At 38.7% G+C, this 19,135-nt stretch overlaps 1 protein-coding gene across 1 annotated transcript in view; it reads right to left on the bottom strand.

Annotated features, from left to right (window-relative positions):
* The window catches only part of LOC126161364 (dynein axonemal heavy chain 7), a 1,035,864-nt gene that overhangs the window by 605,357 nt on the left and 411,372 nt on the right, over positions 1 to 19,135 (bottom strand). The window contains exons 18-19 of the mRNA XM_049917134.1: positions 17,977 to 18,113; positions 13,376 to 13,606 (exon numbers count right to left, since the gene is read on the bottom strand). Coding sequence (XP_049773091.1) covers positions 13,376 to 13,606; positions 17,977 to 18,113 — 368 coding nt within the window. The remainder of the gene's footprint in view (positions 1 to 13,375; positions 13,607 to 17,976; positions 18,114 to 19,135) is intronic.

The following is a 19,135-nucleotide window of genomic DNA, read 5'->3' as shown; positions in this document are numbered from 1 at the left end:
TAGGCCAGAGTCTAAGGCAGAAGTTGCTGGAGATGCATGCTGCCATGGAGGTGTGGGTGTGGTGTCATAGGCTGCTGTGACCATGGTTCTCGGCACCATTGCCAGCATGTTGTGTAACAATCAGCAAAGTTTGCAATGGCATCCAGCTACATGTGTGTCTGCATGGTTAATACCACTTTCACATGTTCGGTGTGGCTGCACACAGAGATAGTGCGTAACAGCGAGTCTGGGAGCATGGGTTTCGAAAAAGACGGTCATGTGAAACCCAGCTCGCGCTATTCGTCCTCGAGACTCAGAGGGCCATAGACACGGGTTCACAGGTAGAGGCCGTGTTTCTTGACTTCCGCAAGGCGTTCGATACAGTTCCCCACAGTCGTTTAATGAACAAAGTAAGAGCATATGGACTATCAGACCAATTGTGTGACTGGATTGAGGAGTTCCTAGATAACAGGACGCAGCATGTCATTCTCAATGGAGAGAAGTCTTCCGAAGTAAGAGTGATTTTAGGTGTGCCGCAGGGGAGTGTCATAGGACCGTTGCTATTCACAATATACATAAATGACCTGGTGGATGACATTGGAAGTTCACTGAGGCTTTTTGCAGATGATGCTGTGGTGTATCGAGAGGTTGTAACAATGGAAAATTGTACTGAAATGCAGGAGGATCTGCAGCGAATTGACGCATGGTGCAGGGAATGGCAATTGAATCTCAATATAGACAAGTGTAATGTGCTGCGAATACACAGAAAGATAGATCCTTTATCATTTAGCTACAAAATAGCAGTTCAGCAACTGGAAGCAGTTAATACCATAAATTATCTGGGAGTACGCATTAGGAGTGATTTAAAATGGAATGATCATATAATGTTGATCGTCATTAAAGCAGATGCCAGACTGAGATTCATTGGACAAATCCTAAGGAAATGCAATCCGAAAACAAAGGAAAATAGGCTACAGTACGCTTGTTCGCCCACTGTTTGAATACTGCTCAGCAGTGTGGGATCCGTACCAGATAGGGTTGATAGAAGATATAGAGAAGATCCAACGGAGAGCAGCGCGCTTCGTTACAGGATCATTTAGTAATCGCGAAAGCGTTACGGAGATGATAGATAAACTCCAGTGGAAGACTCTGCAGGAGAGACGCTCAGTAGCTCGGTACGGGCTTTTGTCAAAGTTTCGAGAACATACCTTCACTGAAGAGTCAAGCAGTATATTGCTCCCTCCTACGTATATCTCGCGAAGAGACCATGAGGATAAAATCAGAGAGATTAGAGCCCACACAGAGGCATACCGACAATCCTTCTTTCCACAAACAATACGAGACTGGAATAGAACGGAGAACCGATAGAGGTACTCAAGGTACCCTCCGCCACACACCGTCAGGTGGCTTGCGGAGTATGGATGTAGATGTAGATGTAGATGTAGACCACGTCAGACTGTGGGAGGCTCCGCAGGTGGTACAGCAACTGAAAAGGTCTAAGGCCCGCATTTCTGTTGGCACAGAAATTGGTGCAACCGTCGTTCTTTGGATACTGAAATCCATCAGATCACTCCCTCCATCAGACATTTATATGAGGACTGCATTGGTGGAGTGGTGATTATGCCCTGCTCTTCAGTTGCATAGTTTTGATGAAGCTGGCTCACAATGTGTCCAAATGTGATGAGATCAAAAGTGAAGTTGTTACTAAGAAAAACTGTTTCTAGTTGGGTAAATCACATATTGGCCATTGGGCCAAAAGGAGACCACACAACCAACATGTGCCTGGCACTACTCATCGCCACAGCGATGGCAGGTGGCATCTGTGTGGTGCTGTTTTGCGCATGCAAATTTTCATGAGCTGGTTCCACATGAGCCGGATCTATGTGTGCAGTTCATAAGTGTAGCTCATTCTCCAGGAGCTGACTGCATACTGACAGCTCTTCTATTGCCTTCATAGTCATCAGAATGCACTGGCTGGAGTGGCCGAACGGTTCTAGGCGCTACAGACTGCTATGGTCGCAGGTTCGAATCCTGCCTCGGGCATGGATGTGTGTGATGTCCTTAGGTTAGTTAGGTTTAAGTAGTTCTGAGTTCTAGGGGACTGATGACACAGTGTATGTGTGGATGGATATGTGTGTGTGTGTGTGTGTGTGTGTGTGTGTGTGTGTGTGTGTGTGTGTGTGTGTGTGTGTGTGTGCGAGTGTATACCTGTCCTTTTTTCCCCCTAAGGTAAGTATTTCCGCTCCTGGGTTGGAAAGACTCCTTACCCTCTCCCTTAAAACCCACATCCTTTCGTCTTTCCCTGTCCTTCCCTCTTTCCTGATGAAGCAACCGTTTGTTGCGAAAGCATGAATTTTGTGTGTATGTCTGTGTTTGTTTGTGTGTCTATCGACCTGCCAGCGCTTTTGTTTGGTAAGTCTCATCATCTTTGTTTTTAGATATATTTTTCCCACGTGGAATGTTTCCCTCTATTACATTCATAGTATAAAAACATTTTAATATGTTCAGACTGGTTATCCATCTTGTCAAAGGGGCCACAATTGACTGATCATAATACATTTTTATTTGATGAAGCACAATAATTCAGTATGAGAATATAAACTGACTGAATATTCTGAAGAAACAGTAGTTTTCAGTGCAGCAATGGACCCTAAACAAAATAATTTTGTCTCAAAAAATGAACAATGAGATCTCTGTGGTAAAGATATACTGTCTCTATTGAAATGATGACATTAGTAGGAGAAAGATCATAGAGAGAAAGACAACCCTTATAAATGACATGTTCGTCTGTTGTTAAGTGACTGGAGCAGCTGAAGCATGCCACTCAGGAGAAGGTGAAAGCCATGGTGATGGTCTCAGTGGTGTTGTCTGCTATTGACATCATCTCTGGTCAGCGCATGAAATGCTCCACTATAATTAGCAGAAACTGCTTGCCTTGGGACAGAAGAATATCTACATGAGAATGTCTACATGTGAAATGGGACTAACTTTCCATTCCTATCTCAAATTCCTTCCTCATGTCAACATCCTCTGGACAGGTCAATTTAGCTCAAATTTTTAACTTTCTGGACATTATGATATTATATCCATACCCAGTTCCAATAGTTAACTGCCGTTTAAAAAATTTGTGTAAATGAGTTTACTATCTCAGATGACCTCCCTCCTGATGCCCCCCCCCCCCCCCCCCCCCCGCCCCCCGCCATCCTGTGAACCATGGACCTTGCAATTGGTCGGGAGGCTTGTGTTCCTCAATGATGCAGATGGCTGTACCACAACGAACGAAGGGGTATCTGTTGAGAGGCCAGAGAAATGTGTAGTTCCTGAAGAGGGTCAGCAGCCTTTTCAGTAGTTTCAGGGGCATCAGTCTGGATGATTGACTGACCTGGCCTCTTAACACTAACCAAAAGTCCTTGCTGTGCTGGTACTGCGAACGGCTGAAAGCAAGGGGAAACTACGGCCATAATTTTTCCCAAGGGCATGCAGCTTTACTGAATGGTTAATTGATGATGGCGTCCTCTTGGGTAAAATATTCCAGAGGTAAAATAGTCCCCCATTCGGATCTCCAGGCGGGGACTACTCAAGAGGATGTCGTTATAAGGAGAAAGAAAGCTGGCGTTCTACGGATCGGAGCGTGGAATGTCAGATCCCTTAATCGGGCAAGTATGTTAGAAAATTTAAAAAGGGAAATGGATAGGTTAAAGTTAAATATAGTGGGAATAAGTGAAGTTTGGTGGCAGGAGGAACAAGACTTAGGGTCAGGTGAAGACAGGGTTATAAATACGAAATCAAATAGGGGTAATGGAGGAGTAGGTATAATAATGAATAAAAAATAGGAGTGTGGGTAACCTACTACAAACAGCATAGTGAACATATTATTGTGACCAAGATAGACACGAAGCCCATGCTACTACAGTAGTACAAGTTTATATGCCAACTAGCTCTGCAGATGATGAAGAAATTGATGAAATGTATCATGAGATAACAGAAATTATTCAGGTAGTGAAGGGAGACGAAAATTTGATAGTCATGGGTGACTGGAATTCGAGAGTAGGAAAAGGGGGAGAAGGAAACATAGTAGGTGAATATGGATTGGGGGTAAGAAATGAAAGAGGAAGCCGCCTGATAGAATTTTGCACAGAGCACAACTTAATCATAGCTAACACTTGGTTCAAGAATCATAAAAGAAGGTTGTACACATGGAAGAATCCTGGAAATACTAGAAGGTATCAGATAGATTATATAATGGTAAGACAGAGATTTAGGAATGAGGTTTTAAATTGTAAGACATTTCCAGGAGCAGATGTGGACTCTGACCACAATCTATTGTTGTAGATTAAAACTGAAGAAACTGAAAAAGGTGGGAATTCGAGGAGATGGGACCTGGATAAACTGAAAGAACCAGAGGTTGTAGAGAGCTTCAGGGAGAGCATTAGGGAACGACTAAGAAGAATGGAGGAAAGAAATACAGTAGAAGACCAATGGGTAGCTTTGAGAGATGAAATAGTGAAGGTACCAGAGGATCAAGTAGGTAAAAAGACGAGGGCTAATAGAAATCCTTGGGTAACAGAAGAGATATTGAATTTAATTGATGAAAGGAGAAAATATAAAAATGCTGTAAATGAAGCAGGCAAAAAGGAATACAAATGTCTCAAAAATTAGATCATCAGGAAGTGCAAAATAGCTAAGCAAGGATGGCTAGAGGACAAATGTAAGGATGTAGAGGCTTATCTCACTAGGGGTAAGATAGATACTGCCTACAGGAAAATTTAATTTTCCTTTGGAGAAAAGAGAGCCACTTGCATGAATATCAAGAGCTCAGATAGAAACCCAGTTATAAGCAAAGAAGGGAAAGTAGAAAGGTGGAAGGAGTACACACAGGGTCTATACAACAGCGATGTACTTGAGGACAATATTATGGAAATGGAGGAGGATGTAGATGAGGATGAGATGGGAGATACGATATTGCGTGAAGAGTTTGACAGAGCACTGAAAGACCTGAGTCAAAACAAGGCCCCGGGAGTAGACAACATTCCATTAGAACTACTAACGGCCCTGGGAGAGCCAGTACTGACAAAACTCTACCATCTGGTGAGCAAGATGTATGAGACAGGCAAAATACCCTCCGACTTCAAGAAGAATATAATAATTCCAATCCCAAAGAAAGCAGGTGTTGACAGATGTGAAAATTACTGAACTATCAGTTTAATAAGTCACAGCTGCAAAATACTAACGTGAATTCTTTACAGACAAATGGAAAAACTAGTAGAAGCCGACCTCAGATCAGTTTGGATTCCGTAGAAATGTTGGAAGACGTGAGGCAATACTGACCTTACGACTTATCTTAGAATAAAGATTAAGGAAAGGCAAACCTACGTTTCTAGCATTTGTAGACTTAGAGAAAGCTTTTGACAATGTTGACTGGAATACTCTCTTTCAAATTCTGAAGGTGGCATGGGTAAAACACAGGGAGCGAAAGGCTCTTTACAATTTGTACAAAAACCAGATGGCAGTTATAAGAGTCGAGGGACATGAAAGGGAAGCAGTGGTTGGGAAGGGAGTGAGACAGGGTTGTAGCCTCTCCCCGATGTTATTCAATCTGTATATTGAGCAAGCAGTGAAGGAAACAAAAGAAAAATTCGGTGTAGGTATTAAAATCCATGGAGAAGAAATAAAAACTTTGAGGTTCGCCGATGACGTTGTAATTCTGTCAGAGATAGCAAAGGACTTAGAAGAGCAACTGAATGGAATTGACAGTGTCTTGAAAGGAGGATATAAGATGAACATCAAAAAAGCAAAACGAGGATAATGGAATGTAGTCAGATTATGTCGGGTGATGCTGAGGAAATTAGATTAGGAAATGAGACACTTAAAGTAGTAAAGGAGTTTTGCTATTAGGGGAGCAAAATAACTGATGATGGTCGAAGTAGAGAGGATATAAAATGTAGACTGGCAATGGCAAGGAAAGCGTTTCTGAAGAAGAGAAATTTGTTAACATCGGTTATAGATTTAAATGTCAGGAAGTCGTTTCTGAAAGTATTTGTATGGAGTCTAGCCATGGATGGATGTGAAACATGGATGATAAATAATTTGGACAAGAAGAGAAGATAAGTTTCCGAAATGTGCTGCTACAGAAGAATGCTGAAGATTAGATGGGCAGATCACATAACTAATGAGGAGGTATTGAATAGAATTGGGGAGAAGACGAGTTTGTGGCACAACTTGACAAGAAGAAGGGAACGGTTGGTAGGACACTTTCTGAGGCATCAAGGGATCACAAATTTAGCATTGGAGGGCAGTGTGGAGGGTAAAAATCGTAGAGTGAGACCAAGAGATTAACACACTAAGCAGATTCAGAAGGCTGTAGGTTGTAGTAAGTACTGGGAGTTGAAGAAGCTTGCACAGGATAGAGTAGCATGGAGAGCTGCATCAAACCAGTCTCAGGACTGAAGACTACAACAACAACAACAACAACAACAACAACAACATCTCAAATTAAATTTGACATTAATATGTTACCTGATTTATATTAGCAGCTAAGGGAGTAAGCCATTTGTTAATAATCCACCTTTGAAATTTCCTGGTATGAACTGTGTGGTCATGTTGCACAACAACTTCTTTACAATTGTCTTTAAAAAGACAATACACTCCATCGCCAGACCATTAGCTTATATTTTTAATAAATGTGTAGAATTTGGAGTTTTTCTGGATGCACTCAAGGTATCAAAAGTTGTCCCAGTTTTTAAAAAAGGAGACAAACATCTCCCCCAAAGCTACAGACTAGTCTCCATTGTTCCAATATTCTCAAAGGTATTTGAGGCGCTGATACACACACAAATAAGCAATTTCTTTGAAAAACACAATATCCTATGTAACAATCAGTTTGGCTTTCGAAAGGGGAAGAACACAACAGGGGCCATCTTGGAAATCATTGACCAAATCTTAACAGCTTTTGAAAATAATAACATGGTATAACTGGTATTATGTGACCTAAGCAAAGCTTTCAATTGCATTCCTGTTGACATACTACTGGGGAAACTGGAGTTTTATGGGGTGAGAGGGAGCACTTTATCTGTGATAAATTCTTATTTAAGTAACCGAAAACAATTCGTTTCAGTCAGAAATTTAAATTCTTCCAACATGGAAATCAGCACAGGTGTACCACAAGGGTCTATCCTTGGACCCTTCTTCTTCATTCTCGCTATTAATGATTTACCTAAAAATATAGCTTACCCTGTTGTGTGTTGTGCTGACGATACAATACTACTTACTTGGCTTGTTGGCAGCCCTGCAGCCAGGCGACTAGCGCGAGTTTTGGTGTTCTCGTAAATATAAGTTATTTTAGATTATAAAACATATAAATTAGTACTGATTACGTAGTAAATAAGTGTATTAATGTGCCGTTTAAGTGTACCATTAAAGGTTTCATTTTTCTTTACGTAATATAGCAGAAAACGCGAAAAGACCGTACAGTCGTATTTTCTGTTTACGTTCTGCTGCAGCAAATCTATAGAATTTCGTTTAGTTGTTCCTTGCTCTCTCCAGCAATTTAACTTAGTGTACCTCTTCATTATTTAACTAGCATTTCCGGAAAGTAGCGTAAAGTTTAACTTGTTGTTTCAGAAACTTTGCACTTTTGTTTTTGCTTACACACAGTTGCGTATAGGCCAAATTTGTGTAACCATATTTTCGTGTTTATCTGTAATTTAACTGACTTATTCTTAATAAACTATTGCGTTTATCATGAGTGAAAAGTGCTTGACTTGCCGTAGAATTGTTAGGTCGGGGCTTTGGTGTGGTGGGTGCTGTAGTTTTTTCCATGTGGGTGACTGTAGTGGTGTGGGAATAGGGGAAGTAAATGAGACTCATCAGTGGTTTTGCAGGATTTGTAGTAGAGATAGGAAGATACTGGAACAAGAGGGGAAAATTGCCACCCTTCAGGCTGAGTTAGACAAGGCCAGGGGAGATCTTGACAGGTTAAGGAGGGAGAAGGGTAAAGAGAGGTGGGAAGTGGCAACAGGCAACAGGAGGAACAAGCCTAGAACTTTGTCTGACAGCTTTATGGTGAATGTGGAAAATAGATTTGACCTGTTGCTTCAGTTAGAAGCTGGTGAGCCTGAAGCAGTTGCAGGTGTAGACAGGGCACAACAAACTTTCAGCAGCAAATTGAAAAGTAAGAATGTAGGGAAATCAGTAAAGAGAAAGAAAGTGTTGTTGTTAGGTAGTTCCCATGGAAGAGGTGTTGGCCAACTTTTGCAGGATGAACTAGGACCAGAATACCAGGTCACCAAATTTTTTAAACCTAGTGCTGGTCTGGAGCAGGTGACAGAGGATTTAGGATCACTTTGCAAAGATTTCACCAAGGAAGACACCGTGGTTATAGTGGGTGGGGCAGGTAACAGTACTGACAGAGTCCTGGGTACAGTATAGAGTGTGACCTGGCGAAGATTGCATCAGCATCGAAGCATACTAGTGTTGAGTTTGTATCTGTTCTTGGGCGCCATGATCGACCTCATTTGAACTCTTCTGTCAAGAGAGTTAATTTGGAGCTGGAACGGCTGCTCATGTCGGGTGCGGGGTCACACATTGGTGTGGTTCATGTTGATTCTCTCAGTAGGTGGGATTATACTAGGCACGGCCTTCACCTCAACAGGAAGGGGAAGGGTAAATTGGCTGGGGAAATAGCAGGAAAGTTAAAGGGGGGAGGCACTGTCATGAGTGGTAAAATACCAGTGGTTATAGGATTCAGAAAAGACCCTTTTTTAGGGTAGGGAGGACAGAAAGAAAGCAAATTTTAAGAGAGGTTAGAACTGAGACAAACCTTCAGTTTGAGAAAGAAATCAAAAAACATAATTCCAGCTTATTACATCAGCATAAACAGCCATTGGTTAAGAATTTTCAACTGTCAGCAGATATTTTAACTTCACCCAATTTTAACTCAGTCAATGTGAAATGTCAGCTATCTTTATTGCATCAAAATATTCGAGGACTGAGAAATAAAATTAATGAATTAACTATCTGCATAGATGAATTAGAGTCTTCAAACCCAGCTGACATAATCTGCCTCTCTGAACATCATGTGACCACTGGTATAGAACTTTTAAGTGTTACAGGGTTTAGGTTAGCATCTCACTTTTGTAGATCAGAAATGGAGAAAGGAGGAGTTCCCCACTAGGATAGCCACTTGCTCACAAACAGCCATTGATAATATCTTTATAGAAAAGTCCAATGAACAAAATTATATTACAAAACCAATAGTCAATGGCCTCTCAGACCATGACATGCAGTTCCTTCTGTTAAATGTTAATACTGAACAGGATATAAAATCTGTTAAATCTGAGCTCAAGAGGGTAATCAGTAAGCCAAAAATTGATTATTTTAGGACACTCCTCAGAGACATTCACTGGACTGATGTTTACAGTGCTCATGGCATGAATGAAAAATATAACATTTTTGCTAATAAAGTGCTTACCTTATTCGAACACTGCTTTCCCCCAAAACTTACCAAGGTTAGAGCAAAGTCTACAAAGAAGCCATGGATTACTCAAGGAATAGGAGTATCTTGTAAAACAAAAAGAAAACTGTATCTGTCAATCCGAAACATTTCCAATGTTGATGATATAGCACATTATAAGAAATACTGCAAAATATTAAAGACTGTAATACGGATGTCAAAGCAAATATATTACAAGGAAAAGATAGTCATATCAGATAACAAAATAAAGACAATATGGTATATAGTGAAGGAGGAGACCGGTAGAACCAGACATGAAGAGGAACAAATAGCATTAAGAGTAAATGATACATTGGTGACAGATGTGTATAGTGTTGCAGAACTTTTTAACAAACATTTTATAACTGTTACTGAAAAGATGGGGTTGTCAGGTTCGGTAGATGCTGCTATGGATTACCTTAGACCAGACATTTCAAGTAACTTCCATAATATGAATTTGACCCTCACTACCCCAACAGAAATAATGTCCATCATAAAATCTTTAAAATCAAAAACATCTAGTGGGTATGATGAAATATCAACAAAGTTAATTAAAGACTGTGATTCTGAGCTAAGTAACATATTAAGCTATCTGTGTAACCAGTCGTTTATCAGTGGAATATTTCCTGAATGGCTGAAATATGCTGAAGTTAAGCCACTGTTTAAGAAGGGAGATAAAGAAATAGCATCAAATTTCCGTCCAATTTCACTGTTGCCAGCATTCTCAAAAATTTTCGAAAAAGTAATGTACAGTCGTCTTTATAACCATCTTATCTCGAATAACATATTGTCAAAGTCACAGTTTGGATTTCTAAAAGGTTCTGATATTGAGAAGGCTATCTACACTTACAGTGAAAATGTGCTTAATTCATTAGACAAAAAATTGCAGGCAACTGGTATATTTTATGATCTGTCAAAGGCATTTGACTGTGTAAATCACAATATCCTTTTAAGTAAACTAGAATATTATAGTGTAACAGGAAATGCTGCAAAATGGTTCAAATCTTATATCTCTGGCAGGAAACAAAGGGTGTTATTAGGAAAGACACATGTATCAAGCTATCAGGCATCATCCAGCTGGGAACTAATTACGTGTGGAGTCCCACAAGGTTCCATTTTGGGGCCCTTAATTTTTCTTGTGTATATTAATGACCTTTCATCAGTAACATTACCAGATGCCAAGTTTGTTTTGTTTGCCGATGATACAAACATTGCAATAAATAGCAAATCAAGTGCAGTCTTAGAAAGATCAGCCAATAAAATATTTGTGGCCATTAATCACTGGTTCCTAGCCAATTCTTTAACACTAAACTTTGAAAAAACACACTACATGCAATTCAGAACTAGTAAGGGGTGTCCCAAGAGTATATGTCTAACATACGACAACAAGAAGATAGAAGAAGTGGACAGTGTTAAATTCTTGGGATTACAGCTTGATAATAAATTCAACTGGGAGGAGCACACCACAGAACTGCTGAAGCGTCTTAACAAATCTCTGTTTGCAATGCGAATTTTGTCAGACATAGGGGATATAAAAATGAAAAAGCTGGCATACTATGCTTACTTTCATTCCATAATGTCATATGGGATTATTTTTTGGGGTAATTCATCAAGCCAAGCTAAAGTTTTCTGGGCACAAAAACGTGCAGTAAGAATTATATGTGGTGTGAACTCAAGAACATCCTGCAGAAGCCTTTTTAGGGAACTAGGGATACTAACTACAGCGTCCCAATATATTTATTCCTTGATGAAATTTGTCATTAAAAATATATCACTTTTTCAAACCAACAGCTCAATTCATGGAATCAATACTAGAAATAAGAATAATCTTCACAAGGATTTAAAGTCACTTAGTCTTGTACAAAAAGGTGTGGATTATTCAGGAACACACAGTTTCAATAACTTGCCAGCAGCCATAAAAAGCTTAACAACCAATGAAATTCAGTTTAAGAGAAGCCTAAAGGATTTATTGGTGGCCAACTCCTTCTACTCCATTGATGAATTTCTTAGTAAAAACAACTGATTTGTATATAAGTACAACATAACTTCTGCACAATTTCAGTGCAGTAATGTGTTCACTGAAAATTTGTGTGTGTGTGTGTGTGTGTGTGTGTGTGTGTAAGTATAATCTAACTTCTGCACCATTTCAGTGCAGTAATGTGTTCATTGTAAATAAGTATTACAGTAGTTGTATTACATGTTTATTACCTTATAAATAAATAAAAAACTTTTTTATTTTAAATTCAGTGCATTAGTATTTGTAAAATGACTCTTAGTGTTCATTAAAAAGTGACGAGCATTCCACTTGGGACCTGTGGAATGGTACATTAGCTTATTTGTTTTAGTTGTAAATATTTGTCATGTATTGTTGTTTTTCTGACATGTTCCACATCCTGGAGGACCTCCTCACTACGGATCAATTGGAATGCAAGTAAATCTAATCTAATCTAATCTTACCACACATCAGAACATTTCAGATCTGAATAACCTAACAAAAGAAACACTAGATAAGGCCCTGGACTGGTTTGCGACCAATAAGCTCCTATGCAACCCTGACAAAACACAACAACTTTTAATGGGAACATCAAATGAAGTAGGCAATAAGTCGGTAAAACTCTTAGGGATTCACATTGACTCAAAACTATATTGGGAGGAACATGTCAATCATGTATGTGAAAAAATATCTCGGGTGGCATACCTTCTCTTGAAACTAAGGGAGGTAGTGAGCTTGGAGTACCTCAGGGTGACATACTTTGGGGTATTCCAGTCACATATTTCATATGGTCTGATTATATGGGGGCACTCCCCTCACATCAAAAACGTATTGAAATTACAAAAAAAAGTCATACGTATAATATGTAAAAGAGGTCATAGGGAGCACTGTCATCCTCTTTTTTCCAGACTCAGAATACTTACAATTATAAATCTATACATCTGTGTGTCTGTACTCTATATTAAAAATAATATTTCAGAATTTATTGCCAGAAGGGAAATACACGAACACAACACCAGGGCTAACGGTAATTTAGACATACAGCGCCACAGATTAGCGAGAACAGGAAATTCCCACAAAGTTAACCCACTCAAAATGTTCAATAAACTGCCAGTTCATGTTCAGTCTATGGATACAAATTCTTTTAAAATTAAGTGGTACAGCTGGCTGTCAGATCATCCATTCTATGACATTAAAGAATTCTTTGAGATGCCTGAGGTGAATATAATCATTTAAAAGTCGTCTGTAGTTAAACATATTATTTTGTGCTGCGGTTAATCCTGTGTAATTACAAAGTTTATACTATAAACAATAAAATACCATATTATATTAGATTATAAGATAGCTTGTTGCGTTAACTTTTAAAAGCTATCCATTGTAATTTGGTACACTGTCATGCTTCAAATGTATTCTATAATGTATTGACAGAAGTTTATTTTATTATTCTGTATGTACTAGTACATCTTGTATGATGAAGCCAATATCATTGTAAAATGATCTACGGTGAATAAAATTCTTGATTCTTGATTCTTGATACACGTGTACAAAGTATGCCAGCGCTTGCTCATGATATAAAAAATAGCACGCACACTCAACGGTTAAGATAATGTCACACCTCATGGTGAAAGTGAGATGGGGCATCATCATGGATAAAAATGGAAGCATTGGAATCTTGATGAAGTTGAGGAGGAAACAACCAATTTTGTGGTGAGTTAAGGTATGACATTCCTATCACAGTTTTCACCACAAAAAATAAAGATGCATGAACTTTGTCAAGAGCAATGGCACAAAATGAATTAAGTTTTGATGACTTCTCTGGAATTTAAAAAAGAAAGCAAGGAAAGTGCTCATATTTTGACACTACTCACACTTATCTTTCTACATTTTCTATGTATCTTACATTATTTACATACCTTTAGATTGTCAGGCAGTTCTGATCGACCAGCATAACCTGGATTCATTGTTATAAATACAGCACAAGTTGGATCCAACTTTATTTCAGTTCCTTCAAAAAGTAATGACACAACACCTGCATTTACTGCCCTCTGTATTGTTAGTATCTGTTGAGCAACTACAGACAATACTTCAAGGTCAATTCGATTGAACTCATCAAAACATGACCATGCTCCACAAGAAGCTAGTCCCTGCAGAGATAATAATTCAGATTATTGAAGCCTGATAAACATCTGTCAAGAAAAGAAATGTCTAAATCCGAAGCAAACCAGAAGAAGAACTGTATAATGAAACTTTTTTAAATGAAAATTATAACACCTATTTACAATGGATTTATGCTTGTCTGCACATGGAGGAATAGGGAAACATAAACAAAATAAATGATTTAATGTTTTTAAAATAACTACATTGTACAAAGTGCAATGCTGAAGTACAAGAATGTATTTTAATTTATTGATAAGAGGGTAATCATAAAATATAGTGTCAAAAGTGTTTAGGTGTGGGGCAGTAGAGTACTGCAATCCCATGTAAATACAACATTTTTCACATTTGTAAGTAATATTAGACATGTTATAGATGGTAGGTGAAAACATGATTGTTAATAGTAAAAGAATTTGGCTAACAATCAACCATTCAGTACCCTCAATCCTCCCTCTGCAGTCTTCCTTCCAATCTTGCATTTCATAGGCTGTTATGTTGTGCAGATGTAAGACTTGTCATATAAAAGCACATTCCAACTCTTACTCCAGTCACAAGTATGCCCTGTCTAGCAAAAGGTATAGCCTTGTGTGACAGCAGTCACATCATATATACTGCTTGCACATCAATTAGTCAAAAATTTTATGTGGGAATGCCAGTTAATCAGCTGTCTACAAAGTCAAGTAACAAAAACTATACTCAGGTTAACTGTAAAGTCAACTGCTCAATTCCTGAAATACTGCACAGCAAAATATCAATGATATCAACAGCTGCTTGAGAACCTTTGTTTTTTGGATTGTTCCCCCAGCACAAGGTGCTCTTATCTGCACAACCAGGAACAATTCCTCCAATATATCCTCTGTTCTGGCAAAACCCTTTTTCCAACTCGCACGTTGCCTGTCTTAACTGTGTACTCCCCTTTACAATGTATATAAAGCTTATTTTTCCATTGTTACAAGCCTGTGGCCTCTTCTCTTTTCCCTCCCCATCCACGAACACCTCACTAAGCTTCTTTGTCCCCACATCTCTCACCACTCACTCTCAGTTACCACAATCCTTTCTTATTCCTAATCTCCCCACCACCCAAATACCCATTTGCCTAGGCAACCACTCAGTCAATGACATTGTGGTCATAAAGTATGTGTTTGTGTGTGTGTGTTTTCCTATAATTAAAAATGAGTGCTACTTTAATAGAAAGCTAATGAAATATTCTCAGAATATTCAGAGAAACTAATTAAATATTGTTTCAGATATTAGAATTTGACAGCTACTTTGCTAAAAAGAAAGAAATCATGAATCACTAGGAACAACCATGATGAGGAGGTTAATTTTAGAATTGTGATTCTTTCAGTTAATCACAACAAATCGCTCACTTTAAATAATGTTCTGATACCATACACGCACAGTACAATTTTTCACATGTAGATGACTGGGGACGATTACAGTAGAAATTCAGGGTGATTGTAATTTAAGTTCCAGCTTTAAAACACTGTAAATAAAGAACCATTGTTCAAAATGCTGTCAACTGTGAACAGAATATTATGTCAGAAGAGGTAAATGTTATGTGGAAAATAACAACAACAACAATAACAATTATAATCATAGTAGTAGTAGTAATATTACTGAAAATTTTATGACTTGATGGCACTGTGAGTGGTAGCATATGCAAAATAAAAGATGTGGAGTACATGCCTGTTTCTCAGTTTGCACCTGAGAGGCTCAACGTGACGGTCTCGATAGAGGATTGCACACTGCTGGTAACGCTCTTTTACAAGAATGATCACTGTGTGCCAATAGCTCAGGAGAAATTTGGGACCCTTGAGGATATTAAAAAAAAGGCATTTGTTTGATGTCTGACATGAATCTGGAGAAAATTATTATGAAATTTCAAAAGACAGATTCTTTTGAAGTGCAATGCGGAAAACAACTGATCCAACACCAGTAGAAGATGTGGCCACAGCATTATAGGGGGGACTGAGTGACAATGTTCAAACAAACAGTGCACAGGGAATTGCCTGAACTCTGGACATGCCTCTGAGAGGGCACATAAAATTCTGCAGAACACCCTACATTGCTATCCATGCAAAATTACCCCTGTTCAGGAGTTGCTTCAAGCTGATATGCCAGTACGATAATGTTTGCTCTAGAAGTTCTTGTGCACATGGAAGTGTATAACAAATAGCTGTGGAACATTCTCTGTACAGATGAAGCCCATTTCCATCTCCAAGGACATGTCATTACACAGAATTGGAGAACATGGCCAATGGAAAATCTGCTTGCACATCAACCAGTATGCTTCATTCTGCAATGATAACTGTGTAGTGTAGATTGACAGCATTGGTTATCATAGGGCCATATTCTATTGAAATGATGGGTCCTGTGAGTCCTGTTACCTGTAAAATCAGTGGTAAATGCTATGAGAGTCATTTGTCTGCCAACATCATTCCAACTCTTCAACAGAGTGGATCTATGGTAGGATCACTTTTATGCAAAATGGCACTTCTCCGCACATTGTGTTGCCAGTGAATCAGCTGCTGCAAAGGCATTATCAGCCATCATTTCCCTACAGCCTGCCTGTCCAGGTCACCTGGTCTTAACCTATTTGACTTCTGGCTGTGGGGTAATCTGATGGGTGCTGTATTCAGTGCTCTGATTACAAATCTAGTGAAATGAAGCCACATTCTGTGCAAAGCACTTTGAATGTGACCCCTGAGGCATTTCGATCTGTTGTTGAACATGCTGTATCTCAGTCTCAGCTTGTGTTCAGTATGCTGTCCACCATTTTCTACCACATCTCGTGCCAGTCTCACAACAACTAAAAACTGATTACATTGTTGCTTTTATGCAGTTCCTACCCTCAGTACAATTAAAAACTGATGCCATTGTTGCTTCTTACGTGGGTTTTGGGCATCAGGGCAATTAAAAACCAACTTATCACATCCATTGCCATACAACCTAGCCATGGTGGAGAGGCTTACCTAACTAACAGTGCCACAACTGTTAAAAGTTGAACTTGTGCAGCCATGTAGATTGCACAGCAGATTTGGTTTAATTTGCAGCTCACTCCATAGCCATTGAACTGTGAGTCATGTGTCATTTGCAACTGAATCCACTTACGTTATGATACTTATAGTGCCACCTATTGGGAAAATTTACATTCCACCCCCACCCCCGTAATGTTTCTCCTCCTTCAATAATATTTTGTTAATATTTTATGTCTTCTGTGCAGAGGTTCATTTTTGTACAGTGTTTTGAAACTGGAACTTTAATTATAATCACCCTGTACTTAGTAAGAAAAATGAACTGGATCTATTACAACAGCACTCCAAGACAGAAGGGAACGCAAAAGTGAAAACGAGCCTGATGATGGGAGAATTTACGTTTTGCAACAAGTTATTTACTACCATTTAAACAAAAATATGTTTAAGATTTTTTTATTTATTCACCATCCATGAGGACCATTCCTCTTGGGATCTGTGGAAGGTACATTAGCATATTTGTTTATGTTTGTAAATATTTATTGTCTACTCCTGTTTTTCTGACATTTTCTACATCCTAGAGTATCTCCTCACTATGGATGTACCGGAATGAAAAATAACCTAATCTATTCTAAACATACTGTATGCTAAACATATTTGATAATTGTGATTGCTCTATTCTCTCAATGGTATTTGACAGAGGCCATAAAAATTAAATAGCAGCAAATGTGAGCTATGTGCATAGCAAGTGATAAGTTCAAATATTGTGTAGTATATCAAATTTAGTACATTTCTCCAAATTAGTCACATCAGTCTAACAGAGCAGTGCAAACCCCGCCCCCCCTGGCCCCCGCGGAAAAAAAAAAAAATTCCCTGCAACTGAAAACTGTAAACAGACTGGAGGGAAATTCTCTCTGTTGTCAGCATTTTCTTAGTTGACTTCAGTTTCAAACTGCTCTGTAATATGACCCAACACTGTAATACCACTAAAATGAAAGAAAGACAGTTAAAAAAGCTTCATCTGCCATCTAAAACCAATACTGGGGTTACTACTATAACATACACTGTCATGACACACTTTAGGTGTAGTCATATATTACTATTGTGTTAAAACATCTAAATGTATATACACGACATTTGAGGCCAAAGCACTATTGATCCCTGCCGCATGTACACACCACTGGCATAGAGGGCTTGCAAGTTTGTGACAGACATATACATTCAAAGCAGTTGAACTGTTAATAATCACAAAAAAATAATAATATTCTACCCAACAAACAGCAGCAGCAGCAGTGAAAGTGTAGAGCATTGGTAATAGTTCAAACAAAAATCTGCTGTACAGCACTCAGTTTTATCAAAGAAAATGTTTTGGGTTACTGATATACCTTAAAAAATTTTCCTAAGGCAAGGTAATCAAGCCCATCTGAGCAGTTGAATACAACACATTGTTTTGCAACAGCTTTGGCCAAATCCTTTGTTGTTTCAGTTTTTCCTGTGCCTGCAGGACCTTCTGGGGCACCACCTAAATGTCAAGACATATTTTGTTTTGAAAAGTTACATGTAAGGTACATAAAAAAGACATCAGCTATAAAAAATTAATTAACACACCTGACACAAAAATAAGTACCTAAAATGTGTTTCTCTGCTTAAGATGAGAAAATTATCCATATAAAACAAAAACTGTTAACATATGTTACCAAAAAGACAGCTTTGCACTGGGCTAAATATATATAATACAGAAACGAAAATTTCAAAACCACTTCTGCAGTGGCCACCAGCTTGTATGATCAGAGTGTCTAATGAAGGTGGGTTGTACTGAGACAGGTAGAGTTAGAAGTTACAGTGCTTCCTAACAGCAGCTCCAGGACATATGCAGAACTGTTGCATATCTAGAATTTGTTTCTGACCACCACCAAAAGTCATGCCTACTGACAAAAAGACATTTTAAGGATAATAATTCCCTCAATATAGGACATTCATGTCCCAGTAACTCGCCCATGGCAGTAGGGCCTCTCATGAAACTACACACATTACATTTGCCAACCTGGGCGCAAAGAGTTGGCAAGTCCTGAGAACAATGATAAACTTTAGCAGAGATAGGCAGATGCATTCTCACCCTTAGACTGAGTGCTTCTAAATCTCAGAAACTAGTGTCAATATTACCAGTCAGCATCCCACTTTATATCAAAATTTGGAAATGAGTCTTCTTATCCCACTTGTAATATATTTGGTTGAGCCAGTAGCAAAAATTAACTCACCACACAGTCCACTGTGTAGCTTAGTGAGCATAGGTTCACCAATACTGAGTCCAGCTAAGTATGTGTTGTCACTTTATAACATGCAAGGGCAGTTTTATGAACTTTCAGTATGCCATCTGCTTTTCAAGGTGTAATGAAGCCAGTTGTATTCACAGTGCTTTCTTCCAAATCTTCACGGAATATTTCTGGCTTAGATTCTTTTGACATTTTTGGATTGTAGTCCACAATAAGTGTTGGAAATTTCAACAGATGTGCCTGCAAATTTAGTGAACTTTTTAGTGATAAG

The sequence above is a fragment of the Schistocerca cancellata genome, chromosome 2 (assembly GCF_023864275.1).
Source record: "Schistocerca cancellata isolate TAMUIC-IGC-003103 chromosome 2, iqSchCanc2.1, whole genome shotgun sequence".
Lineage (NCBI taxonomy): Eukaryota > Metazoa > Arthropoda > Insecta > Orthoptera > Acrididae > Schistocerca > Schistocerca cancellata.
This window is presented reverse-complemented; position numbering and strand designations above follow the sequence as displayed.